Here is a 12,297-nt window from a genome sequence, read left to right on the forward strand (position 1 = left end):
TGGCTGTTTTTCTTTTTCCCAACTGCTCCACTCCCCCCTGTAATGCGCTTCGACACGGACAAACAAGGCCTCTGGCTTGATGCGTTGCTATTACGGTGCAGGACGAGTTCAGTAGTTTGTCATTAACAAAGCCAAACTTTGCCGAGGCTTACACTCACTGGCGGCTGGCTTCCTGTGCGTTCTGTGACCCGAGTACGACAGGACCCCCGCCTCCGTGGATTAACGTTAGCGAGCGACGCGGGGCACCCACCCATTTGATCGCCGAGTCGTGAAGGAAGCCGAGGTCGTGGAAAAAGCGCCCCAATTCACTCAAGGAGAAGGAAGTCGAAAAAGACTTTTTACGAGCATTTTTTAAGGCCGCGTTGATCAAATAGAAGAGCTCACATTAGCTCAAATGTGAGTACATTGCAAAGAGCTCGCTAAGCTAATAAAGAAGATGAATGGCGACGTACGAAAACATCTCGTCGTTCTTTTGGGGGCTTCTCGGAGCAAATCGTTTATGTTGACTCAGTAGATGAGCAAACATTAACTTTGAGTTTAGATTGTAAGTTAAGGTGAGTGGGGAGAACACCGTCACCCTCCAAAGAAGATAAGCAGTCTTGAAGCGCTGAGCGTTAATCTTTCACCGACGCTTTGTCAGCCATATTTACATTTCAAGCGTCCCGCGTGACCTCACCTGCCGTTCATGCAAATCTCACAGCGGGTACCTTTATTTGTACCAGGCGCTATTTCACAAAATTCACACGCAAAAGCCGCGCACATAACTTTGATTCACGGGCTTCTTGGAAATGGCACGCTCAGCAAAAAAAGTCTGGCTGTTTCTTTGAAGCAATAACAACATGCGATGGATGGCAAAAGCCTACACACCCCTGCTCTCATGCCAGCTTTTGAAAAAGATCAGCTTGATACTATATTTTAACCACTGAGGAACAAATCTTCACCTTAATCTGCCTCGTTGCTAAAAGCCCCGAGCACAAAAGTGCCGAGCGTGAACTCCGTGCACTAACACAGCGGGCGGATGACGAGCGACAGGATCCTTTAGAGAGCGGGCCAAGGAATGCGGGGCCCCGGGGCCGTGCCAGCTCGGTGCCCCCCGCCCGGCCCCTCCCCTTCGGTAGACGCTCCTTATTTGGTCACGGTCGAGCATCCCCGGCGGAGCCGACCAGGCGGGCTAATGAGGCCGGATAAATTGGGACGCGGCCGAACGGACACAATACATCTAAAAATACCTTCGCAAGGCGTTTGCGCGCTTAAAGTTTCCGCGACAGGCGATAAATAGTCGAGCGTGGCGCTGACGGATGAGTGTAAACATCTCGGCGACCGAGGGGAATGTTGTCGTTGACGTGGGGGGTCGGCTCGGGCCCCCCCGAACAAATGGGTCGTGATTGCGGGCTGACAAAAGATGTTGCCAAAGCGAGGCGAGTGCCAAGTCACGTGAATCTCATCGCGATCCTGATGTCAGCCTGTTCTCACACAATTTTGCAACTCAGAGGCGTGGATGCTAAATGGCCACGGATTTCAGCCTCCTTTAATGTGGGCGGAGCATGAAGTCAAAGTTTAATAATCATTGCGAGGCTCAGTCATGAAAAAAGGCAGCGGGAGGGCGCCGGCCTTAATGAGGATTGCTCGGCTTTATGACTTCAGCCAAAATACCGCAGCGGCACAAGCGTTGAATGCACAAAGCTCACATAGGTGGCGTACTTTTGTTTCCATTTACCGCCAAATCTTCACATATGACTTTCCTTTGAACCTTTATCATAACATCACGTAATAATAGTACAGCGGCTGCCGGGGCTATATTTTGACGGAATGTTTAGATTCAATAAAGCGCCAGACGGCGCGCGCGTGCCTTTCGGCGCTCCAATTAAGGTGGAGCGGGATAAGATAATCCTGTAGAAGGAAAAAAAAAAGCCAGTGAGCTATATGGTCTAATCAGCCTAAGCCTTGTATCAGCGCTAATGACAGGCGAGTGGAAAAAGATTTAGAGCCGCAATCATTTCACAAAGCCCGAAGCTCCTTTTCTGGCGTGCCGCAAAGGCAGGGAGCGCCCCGTACCCATCGGCTCGTTCCGAGGAGGTGCCTGGGAGAAAGGCCAAAGGCGCCTCGGAACAAAAGGCCGGGGTCGGGTCAGGGAGGCGCGCCCACCGCCGGGCTCGGGGTGAGTCGCTCAGCGGGGAGATTAACATGTGAGGCGCCTCAATGGAGGTGCTCGGCCTCTGCGTACATGGGAAGGATGAGAGAAGGATCAGATAAATCACAAGCACAATACGGGGATCTCAGTCTGGCATGAGGTGCGCTCAGTTTGCAGAGGATAAAGAATATATCCAGACACTCACGTGGGTATTTGAGCCCAAGCGCCGCCTCGAACCTTTTATGTGCATTCAAATATAATAAAAATGTTTTAGTGCATTGAAATGCATATGGGAGAGGTATAACTTTTTTTTTTTTTCTTAATATAGTCTGCTTTCACCTATGGGAACTGGAGCATATCTGCAGCAATGAACATTTTCCCAAAACAGCTGTATTATGTTCAAGTTTTTATTTATATTTTCAATTTGCAATTAAAGCTGGCAACAACTAAGCTGCAGAAGATTCTCGCAGTGCCTGCTCTTTTTTTTTTTTTCTTTTTCCTCCAGGATCACAAAGTTGAAGCCCTTGACTGAGCACAGCGGTCTCGAGGAAATTCCCAAGGCTCTTATTTCAAACGGCTCTCCTTTATGCGTGTCCCGGGAGACTTTAAAGGCTTGAGAAATACTGTACGGGGAAAGGTCGACCCGTCCTGGCACTGGGCTCGTTGCCTCCGAACGGCCCAATTTGTCTTCTCGTGGAACTGGCACGACATATAACTTGGGAAAGTTCTCCGGCTGTTTTTCAGGTCGTTGAGGAAACCCGAGAAGAGCCGCGACAGACGCGAGAACAGCGCAAAGATGTTCTCCGAGCTCGTGAGGATTTCACGCTTGATCTCACACGTGCCCCCTGCGAGCGATAGTTGTGAGGAATAATTCACGGCGACCCACGTTCGGGTAGGAGCACAAGATGTTCCTCTCCAAGTCGAGAGGAGCCCTATGACGAGCGCATCGTTAGAGAGCATTGGCTTCAGATATGAGCGGACTCATTTCAAACGATTATCCTGCTTTTAGGTTCGCGGCTAATCCCCGTTTAGCAAGCGCAAAGATCAAATTGTCAGCGTGGCTTTCAGAAGGCGTCTTTGAATCATTTGTATTCGCCCCGCATCAAGACTGCAGAAACTCCAGTTCGGCCGGATAATAAGCGAGAAATTAAAAGGTGTCGCCGTGAAAGTGAGCACATTGATCACTTCGCCGCAAGTTTGGCGTAATGTTCAACGCTGTGACTGGTGAACAGATATCGTTTGAAAAACAATTGTGTGGGAGCATTTGCCTTTTCTTTCTATGGTATCCTGTCACTCAGTGAAAAACAAGATGGTGCTAATAGGAAAGTAGTCATTGATTCAAGAATGAAGAATGCATATATCGATGATATATTTCAATTTTGAACTTTTTTGGGGGGTGGCGTCTACTTTTCGACTTTTTCTTCACCATTTGCGCGAGGTGGAAGTCAATCTTCGGTCGTCCTCATTGTCAAAAACACAAAGGAAATCACTTCCTGACTCAGCTAATTAGCTCGGGAGAGCCCGGCGCCTCGCCCCCTCCTCCAACCAAAAAGCGATTCCATTGAATGGCCTGTGAATGGACTTCCACTCTGAAGGAATGGAAAAGCAAAGACAAGGAGCTACAAGAGAAAACAAAGCAGCACAAGGAGCGAGCTCGGCGGGATTCGAGCGAGACGGCGGCGGGGCGGGGGCTTTTTCCTCGACCCCCCGAATGCGCCGTATTTGCTCTCTTGTCAGAGCAAATAATGGCCGACTGTTTGTCCGTGTGAAGCCTTTGAATATAAAAGTGCTCCGCGGGCCTCGCCAGCGCCATACTAATCACAGCGGCCTTGAAATGTTGAACGTCGGCTTTGCGAATCGGTGGAAGGAGCGAGCGACGAGTCCCGCCTGAAAAGGTAAAGCGCTGTTCGACGAGTCTTTGTTTGAGCACGCTGAAAAGAGGCCTTGGATTGCAACTCAAAGCTGCTTGCTCAAGATAAGACGGCCGCCTCGCCTCGCAAATGAGAAGGGAGGAGCATCTCCAAAAGATGCTTAGGAACAAAGTCTAGGTTGGGAAAAGCTTCAGCCCGAGGCCAACGTTAATGTTAGAAAATGGAAAGGCAGAATGATTAATAGAGTTCCCGCCAAAGTCAGTGCTTGTTGTTTTTTTTTTGGGTGGCCAGCCTTCAGATGTTTGCTAACTACCAACAAAAGTGTGGCCGCTTCAAAAAGCAGCGTGATCAACACCACGCAACGTTCAAGTCAAGGGTTTCCAAAAAAGCCGGTCTTTCTCCTTCCTTCCTTCCTTCCGTGTCATACAATACAAGCCAAAAGATCTCACGCTGGGGGACGGCCGGCGGAAGCCCCCAGGAACCAAGAATGAGATCAGTTTCGCATTGACAAAAAGTGCCGGATGGGATTTTTGGCCAGAACAAAAGCTCGGCGTGGAACGTGAGGGGCGTGCAGACGTTCTTGCCTTATCTGGGAAATTGGATCTCACGCGCCCTCCCCCTCTTTCAAGGTGCAAATTAAATACGTGCCTCCCCCCACTCGGGGCGAGCGGAACCCAGCGGCCCCGCGCCGACCGAACCTTTCTGGCTCATTGGCCGCTGATAAGCTTGTTAGTATGGCACGACAATGACGCTCTCATTAAAACGGCTCCGGGTGACCACTCGGAGGAAAACGTAAGCACACACCTGCTGCTGCAAATGCCAAGACCAAAAAGAAGATTATGGAAGAAAAAAAAAAAAAAAAACTGTGACTATGATCAAATGAAGCAATGCATTCCTCATTCCAAGAATTATGGCAGGCTAATTTTTAACTGCTCACTATGAGCAGTTGAAAGAGCCCAGACACGGTTGAGTCGATTTCAAACCTAAGGGAGGGGGGCTCTCCGTTGAACTCTGAACTCTTGCCTCATGCTCGGTTAATTTGTGCGGAACTTTCAGTTGATTGTTTGGAAACATTGAAAGGAAGAAGAAAGATTTTTAAAAGATGCCATACTTTTGTCTGTTCAACCTGAAAATGACAAAACTTTCCATGAAAATACAACGCGGGAAAAGCACGAGGAAGACGGTGCAAAAACAAAGAGCGGGCTAAGTGTGGCTGGCGGCCATCTTACTATGAGAATGCCCCACCTCATCTGGGGGCCACAAACAGGGCACTCTGAGACGCTATTTGGGATTCATTTTCATGAGGGAGGGGGGGGAATCCTCTTGAGCCAGGAAGTAGACTTGTGCCGAACAAATATGAACAAACACAGGTATGGTAAGAAGTGTTTTGTCCCCCCCCCCACCCTGCCACATTTGTGAGCAGTTGAACTTTTGCAAAATGTTGCACTCCGTTGAGTGACGGCTAGGTGTAATCTGTTTTTAAGCTCCGTCAAGGCCATCGGAGCCGACGCGCCGCTTGGTAATTGGCAAAGCAAGCACGTCACGCAGGTTAAAAGGAGATTCTGAGTCGGCGCTTTGTTGCCATCTGTTTTTGAAAACGCCAGATATTATTTGCGGGCTGACACAACCTGACTCGCTTTTTCGGCAGCGAAGCAGCTTTTTGCAAAAAATCTTCGCCCCGCGTTAACGATTCTACCGAAGGTTTTGAGGCTGTCGCATATTTATAGACGAGAAGTGGGACGCGCGAACAAGCCCACAGCCTTTTTTTTTTTTTTCCTAAACTCATGCACAGGTAATGAAAGCGGCGGTGGCGGCGAGCCATCAAACGCATCCAGATGAGGATGAGGATCCCCGCAGGCCTCCGCTACTTGTCTGATCCTCCATCAGCACGTCGGCGCCGTCCCGACAGGTGACAGGAAGAGGCTCCTCGCCTGAAAAAAACAAAAACCTACCAGCGACGGAGCACGTCTATCTTTCATCTCCTCCAAACTTCACCTCCCACGTCTCCACCAGAGAGCCGATTTCCCCTCAAAGGCTTTCATCAACACCTTTTATGAGATAAGAGCAACCCGATGGCGAGGATTTGACCTCGTGGTCAAAGAGGTGCACGTTTGGATCGGGTGCGTTCTGCGGCGAGGCCTTTTTTCGATTCAACTTCACATTCCATCGGGTTATAGATGAGGGCGGCGTGTTCTCTGCACGTTGCCAATGTTTTATTCGGTCAATTAATAATAATTATAAGTATCATTAAAAAAAAAATAATAATAATAAATAAAAATATAATAAATGTCATTAATATTCAAGAAAGCCATATGAGTTCAAAAGGAGAAAATAATTTGCAGCCCAAAATCATTTGCGTAAATGCGTGACATTGCAAAGTCAGAAGCGGAAGCGCTCGCTCAGTCGACCAGTCCCAAAAGATTTGCCACGGTGACGTAACAACCAATCGACGTCGGCAATGAATACTAATGTAGCTTGGTTCTTCCGCAGACAGCTTGATCAAACACAACCTCCCACGAGGGGCGGGGGCCACGCCACTTGTCAGCCTGTCATCAAGCAGCCAAGAGGCGGGCAAGCGCGTTGCTCCAACGTTTCACTTCATCCTCAGAGGACTTTTCCAACAAATTGGAAGAAAAAGCCGCCGAGAGACAGCTGCATGGAGTCACACTCCGATTCCCTGCTGTGGTTTTTCTTCTGGGCATCTCTCAAGACACTAATGAATATTCCCACAAGAGGATTTGGTAAGCGGCCCATGAACATTGGGAAGGTTTGGACGCAACATGTGACAAAATGTCAGGAAGCAACCTGCTGCTGGCCCAAGCACAAGACAAGACACTTGATGAACATTGGGAAGGTTTGGACGCAACATGTGACAAAATGTCAGGAAGCAACCTGCTGGTGGCCCAAGCACAAGACAAGACACTTGAGACGGCAGTTTTCAACTTTTCACTTTGCCTCAACACGTTTGTCCCGATTGCATCCTGTTGCCATGGCAGGAAGACAGACAGACAGACAGACAGACTGAAGACTCCCGGCTGTCCTTGAAGCATATAACAAGCCCCCCACACACACACTTCCCTCCCCCCCTCCGTCTCAGCTTTTCTACCAAGGAATTTTCGGCAATTGCAGAAGCTCAGTTCTGCTCGGGCGATATCCTAAGGCAGCTATGACGACACGTATCATCGCCTTCCTTCCTTCCTTCCTTCCTTCCTTCCGGGGGAACAAGCCCGGGCCGGTTTGGACACCGCTATAGAAGGGGGCCGGCCGGTCTGCCGGTCGGGTGGCGGGATTTTGCATTTCCACTTCAGAAGGCTACCAGAAGCTAGCAAGAATATGCCAGACAACCTCTGATTTGACTTTTGTGACTTTCCCCACAGGAAATAATGAAAATGGCAACAATTACTGCCACTCTCAAAAGATCGGCGGGGTGAAATCCGTCACAAATCAGTGTTTCACATTCATGCCAGGCTGAGAAGGAGAGAACATTTGCTTCTAGCCATGCATTTATTACCTTTAGCTTTTGTCCTCCTTGTCACGGGGGAACCGGAGTCGATCACGGATGATTTTTTGATTTATTTTTGGGAGGAAAGCTGGCTACGATTGTGTGAATCTTTCCAATGAAGGACCATTCAATATACTTCTGAATCTTTTGAGTCTTTTTGGTTTTGCGTCAGGCGACCATTAAGTGTAATTGCACATCCAGAACAGAAGATGGCAGTGTTTTTTTTTTTAAATTTCAGCTAAATTGAAAATCTTTTCTGTTGATTGACATTTCTTTCTTTTTTGTTTCATTAAATGTTAAGAGCAATTCAATGAAATACACTAACAAATGAACGCCTCAATCGTGACTTGGCTGCGATACATTTCCCCTGCCGTAAAACGAATGAAACGCTAACAGCAGAGAAGCAACAGCAATCATAAAACTATCAGACATCTGCTAGAAGGAGATATGGAAATTGAGAATGATAATTCATCATCAAGCAATAAAGTTCTTGCAAAGATGTGCTTATTATCTGAGGGGGGGGGGAGTCATAAAAAAGGCTTGGTTTAATGTCGGGCTAAAGGAAATGACGTTGTTTGGAGTCTGTTAGGGGTTGATCCATTTTTCACGCTGCGGCCGCTGAGCAGCATCTTGAGCAGCCTGCAAATCACACGCGCATCAAAGGTGCAATAAAAATGAAGTCGCTAACAAGGCGCGCGCTCGCGCGCTCGCTAATAAAAGCTGCTGAGACAACAAACGGGTTTTGTGCCAACGAGGAGGTGCACGCAAACCAACTTCCAGTCCGTGACAAGATGATTGAGCGGTCGTGGTGGACTCAAATTCAAAAAGGACTTGAACTTGAGCAATTCATGCATGACAGAATGCCTTGTAGTATTTACTACCGACTTACACCAATGAAGCCTTACTTACACCAAATATTTGCACTGAAAGCACTTCAAAGCCATGAATAAAAATATTTCAAGAAACCCCTGAAAAAAAAAACTCAATACATGTGACCCCACTGTAGAAACGTGAGCAAAGTATAAAAGTCCAACTGAGCAAAATGGCACCTGGAGCGAGTGTCCTACAAAACTAACAAGCTTGTAATTCTTTCTTTCTGAAAAGTAAAGCAGCTGTCACGCAACAATCGCTCTGTAATCATCTACCAGATGTTTCCACACAGAGAAAGGTAAAAGGCACATGTCATTTTCTTCTAATTCCTATGATTGTTGTTGCCAAGGACGGACCAATGTCACACATGCAGCCAGATAAGCGGCGAGGAGAGCACTATAATTAATAAAAGCGCTCAAAAAGCACAGAGAAAACGCACAATCATCAGTGACAACGCCACACACACACACACACACACACACACACACACACACACACACACACACACACACACAAGTGGAAAGGCGATCTGGCTTTGCCCTTATACCAGCAAATTCCTGGCCACCCACTCAGCAGGCCGCTGTGCTTAAGCACGCTAAGGCGAGGCAGATAATCCCCTCCAACCTGGGTGGGGGGGTCGACAGGTGGGGGGCGCAAGGTGTCACAAACAGTCACACCATCGTAAAAATTCACACGGGAGGGGAAATGCTTCAGCGGATTGAAAGCTAAGTGGACACTTCATTAGGTACACCTACACAAGGGCATCAGCCGACCTGGTCAATAATAATAATTCTTTTTTATTTTATTAAAATGATCACAATCATAAACTGCACATTTGTAGAAATGCTTAGCCCACCTGACTTTTACCGGACGCCGGAACAAACGATGGACTGGTCGTTCCAAACGCACATTTGACTGAGCAGAGATTTAAACCCAGAAAGTCTCAACTGCATAGCGGACGTGCTAACCACTAGTGCGCCGTGCCGATGCCTTAACACGTCTTAAGCCGAATAAAAAGCGCCTGTCAGGTATCACGTCTCGGATGCCGACTGACGGGATCAGAGCAGACCAGAATGCTCGACCCAAAATGCTTTAGCGGGTCACTGCGGTCTTGTGTGTGTATTCAGGTAAGCTCACCTGAATGCTTCGGGTAGGGGAGGGGGAGGGAGGGAGGGAGGGTGGGAGGCAGGGAGCTCTTGACGTGTCGCACAGAAGCAGCAAGAAACCAAAAGTCCTTTCCCTAAGCAGGAGACTTTTATAGTCATTAAGCAGCCTTTCATCACTTCTACCTCCAGCTGGGATGTTTTCACAAAAACAGCACAGCCAGCCCGACACGCTCGTGCACCCGAGCCAAGGAATTTGGGAAAAGTTCAGGGCAAGTCGCAAGTGGAAAAAGAACCTGACCGCTGGTCATTTCTGTCCGCCGTGACGCATTACAATTGTTGACAGGAGCCGCCAATAGGCGCAGTCACAAACATTGAAATCATTTTCATTAAAAAGAAAATATAGGAATTAAAAATAATCCATAACTGGGCCGGCCAAAAGCATTTCTTTGGGCTTGAATTAAAAAAAAAAAAAAAGTCTGTTAACTAAAGTAAAGTTGTTTCTCGCCGCCGGTCCTGCTGGCGTGAATATTTTCCGGTTCGCTAGCGAAGCTAACCTTCATTCGGAGCCAGCAGCAGTTTCATTTTGTGCCCTTTCGGGGGCTCGGCGGGAAAGCTCGGAAGACGAGAGGCTAAAAACGGCGCTTAGTCAATTAGTCCACTTCAGTTTTCAATGCGCCTTTTTTTTCCTCTCCTGCAACTAATGTGGGCTGATCATGGCGTCAAAGCTGAGTCATCATCTTACAACGGGGGACGTTATTAAAAATGCACGCTTTGATCCTGTCGTGCAAAAAACATTTCGGATTTGGCGGCAGTTATCCCGACATGCCGCTAACCGCCACGCTTTATTACAGCCGTGGCACAGAAAGTCATTTCTTCTTGATGGTCCTCAGCCTACCTCCCCCACCTCAATACTGGAGGCTGCGACCGTCTGGGGGACGCAGGGCAGCCACCCAGCACAAGTAAATCTTATTAAGGGAGGAAAAATAAGTTCCTTCACGGCCTCGTAAGCTGCGGCGGAGTCAGCGTTTAAGTCCGAGCGGACGAGTCACAGCGCAAAACTTATCTGCGGTCATTAAGGTGCCACCATAAAGCTAATTGTGAGCGCTCGGCCACGCTTCTTTCGGCCGCAAATGGATTCTACCAAAGGGAGAAGGACAGATTTGGAACTCGCCGTTATCTGTGCAACCTCAAATGCAATTTGGGGGCAAGACGGAGTAGCGGCCCAATTAGAACGGCAACGTTACGCAAGACAAACATGACATGTTCTGCCTGTGGTGTCAAATTGGCTTAGGTGGGGAAAAAAAAAGCATATCTGATGAGATGGAGCGAGTAATTACAAAAGGCAGCCAAGCAAACGTGACAAAAATCTATTTGAACTTTTGCAGGGAACCATGGAGAGTTTGTCTATCAGCAGCCCAGGAAAGGGCACAAGGGGAGGGGCCCACGCCATCGGGCACGCCGCTTCACGCCGCTCGGGCTAATCGGCAACGCGCTCGCCTCGGTTGTCTTCCCCCTTTTTCTAATTGTTCCCTTCATCGCACAGCGGCGGCGGCAAAGGCAGCGAGCGAGCCAGCGCGGCCGGCCGGTAAAGGCAGCTTATTAAAAATGTATGTTCTTGGATTCAGCACGTACTTATTTCCCCACGCGGCCGTACTCGGCTCAAGGAACTGGATGTAAATCTCCCATCTGCGCGGCCAATGTTTACGCTTAATTAAAAAACATGATGAAGCGCGGCTGAGCGCGGCTTTACACCTGCACGCAACGGCACAAATTAACACGGCCTTTATTCGCCGCTTCCAGCCGGGTGTCGAAGAGCTGCTCCGACGTTTCAAGGTCAGGACCCCAATACATCGTTTGTGTTTCCGGCCGACAAATAGCCGCCGTGACTCTGACTCATCTCCGTACTAAAAGGTTGTTGCAAAATCGTTTTGCTTTTTTTGTTTCCTCGATGGATGAGGACGGAAGTGGAAAAAAAAATGGCGACTTACCGCTGTCTTCGATGGAGAAATGGAAGATGTCATTGGTGGCGTCGTCGCCTTTCCTCAAGATGTAGCAGATGCGCATGTTGTTGATGTCCGCTAAAAAAAATGAGATACAACAAGATCAGCCACTTGGCTTTTGACTTTTGAATGTGCTCAAAGCGTCAACATCCATCCATCCATCCATCCATCCATCCATCCATCCATCCATCCATCCATCCATCCATCCATCCATCCATCCATCCATCCATCCATCCATCCATCCATCCAGTCTTTTTTGCGGTGCTCCGGAGCGCCACCAAATGCACTTGGCTGCGTAACGAGCCTGGGATCACATGAAAAATACATTCCGCCCTCTTCCATTCTTCCTCGACAGTTAGGCTTTTGCAGATGCGGCTTGGTAAAAAGGGCCACTTTACACCCATCGTCGTCTTCAATATTTGATGGCCACGTGTTTTCTCTTCAAAGAGATCGATGCATCGCCACCGCCGCGTCTTTCAAAAAGCCCTGGAGGTGACTGGCGTCTTTATTTACAGTCTGTTTACTTGTGAAATATTGAACAGGGCTCGGGGGGAACTTGGCGGCTCAGTGAATAAAAGCCAGCCAGCCAGCGGTGGCGCGTGCCTGCCTGCATTTGCACTTCCAGTTTACAAAATTCACTCCTTTGACACACGTGTGATCCTGCACGAAATGCGCCCGGCACAAATCACCTTGGGCACTTTTCCCTTAAGTGTAATCCATTAGGCTCTCTTTGAAATTCTCCTGCGAGATGCACGGCTTGGCCTGAGGCGCTGACATATTTCAACGCTCTAAATAGGAGGGTCGCTTCGGTCAAAGA

At 48.5% G+C, this 12,297-nt stretch overlaps 1 protein-coding gene across 1 annotated transcript in view; it reads right to left on the reverse strand.

Annotated features, from left to right (window-relative positions):
- frem2b (FRAS1 related extracellular matrix 2b) overlaps positions 1-12,297 on the reverse strand; it is a 38,826-nt gene that overhangs the window by 21,277 nt on the left and 5,252 nt on the right. The window contains exon 2 of the mRNA XM_085917155.1: positions 11,469-11,558. Within this exon, the coding sequence (XP_085773281.1) occupies positions 11,469-11,558 (90 nt within the window). The remainder of the gene's footprint in view (positions 1-11,468; positions 11,559-12,297) is intronic.

The sequence above is a fragment of the Syngnathus leptorhynchus genome, chromosome 7 (genome assembly GCF_054491065.1).
Source record: "Syngnathus leptorhynchus isolate UIUO chromosome 7, UIUO_Slep, whole genome shotgun sequence".
NCBI classification, from domain to species: Eukaryota; Metazoa; Chordata; class Actinopteri; order Syngnathiformes; family Syngnathidae; genus Syngnathus; species Syngnathus leptorhynchus.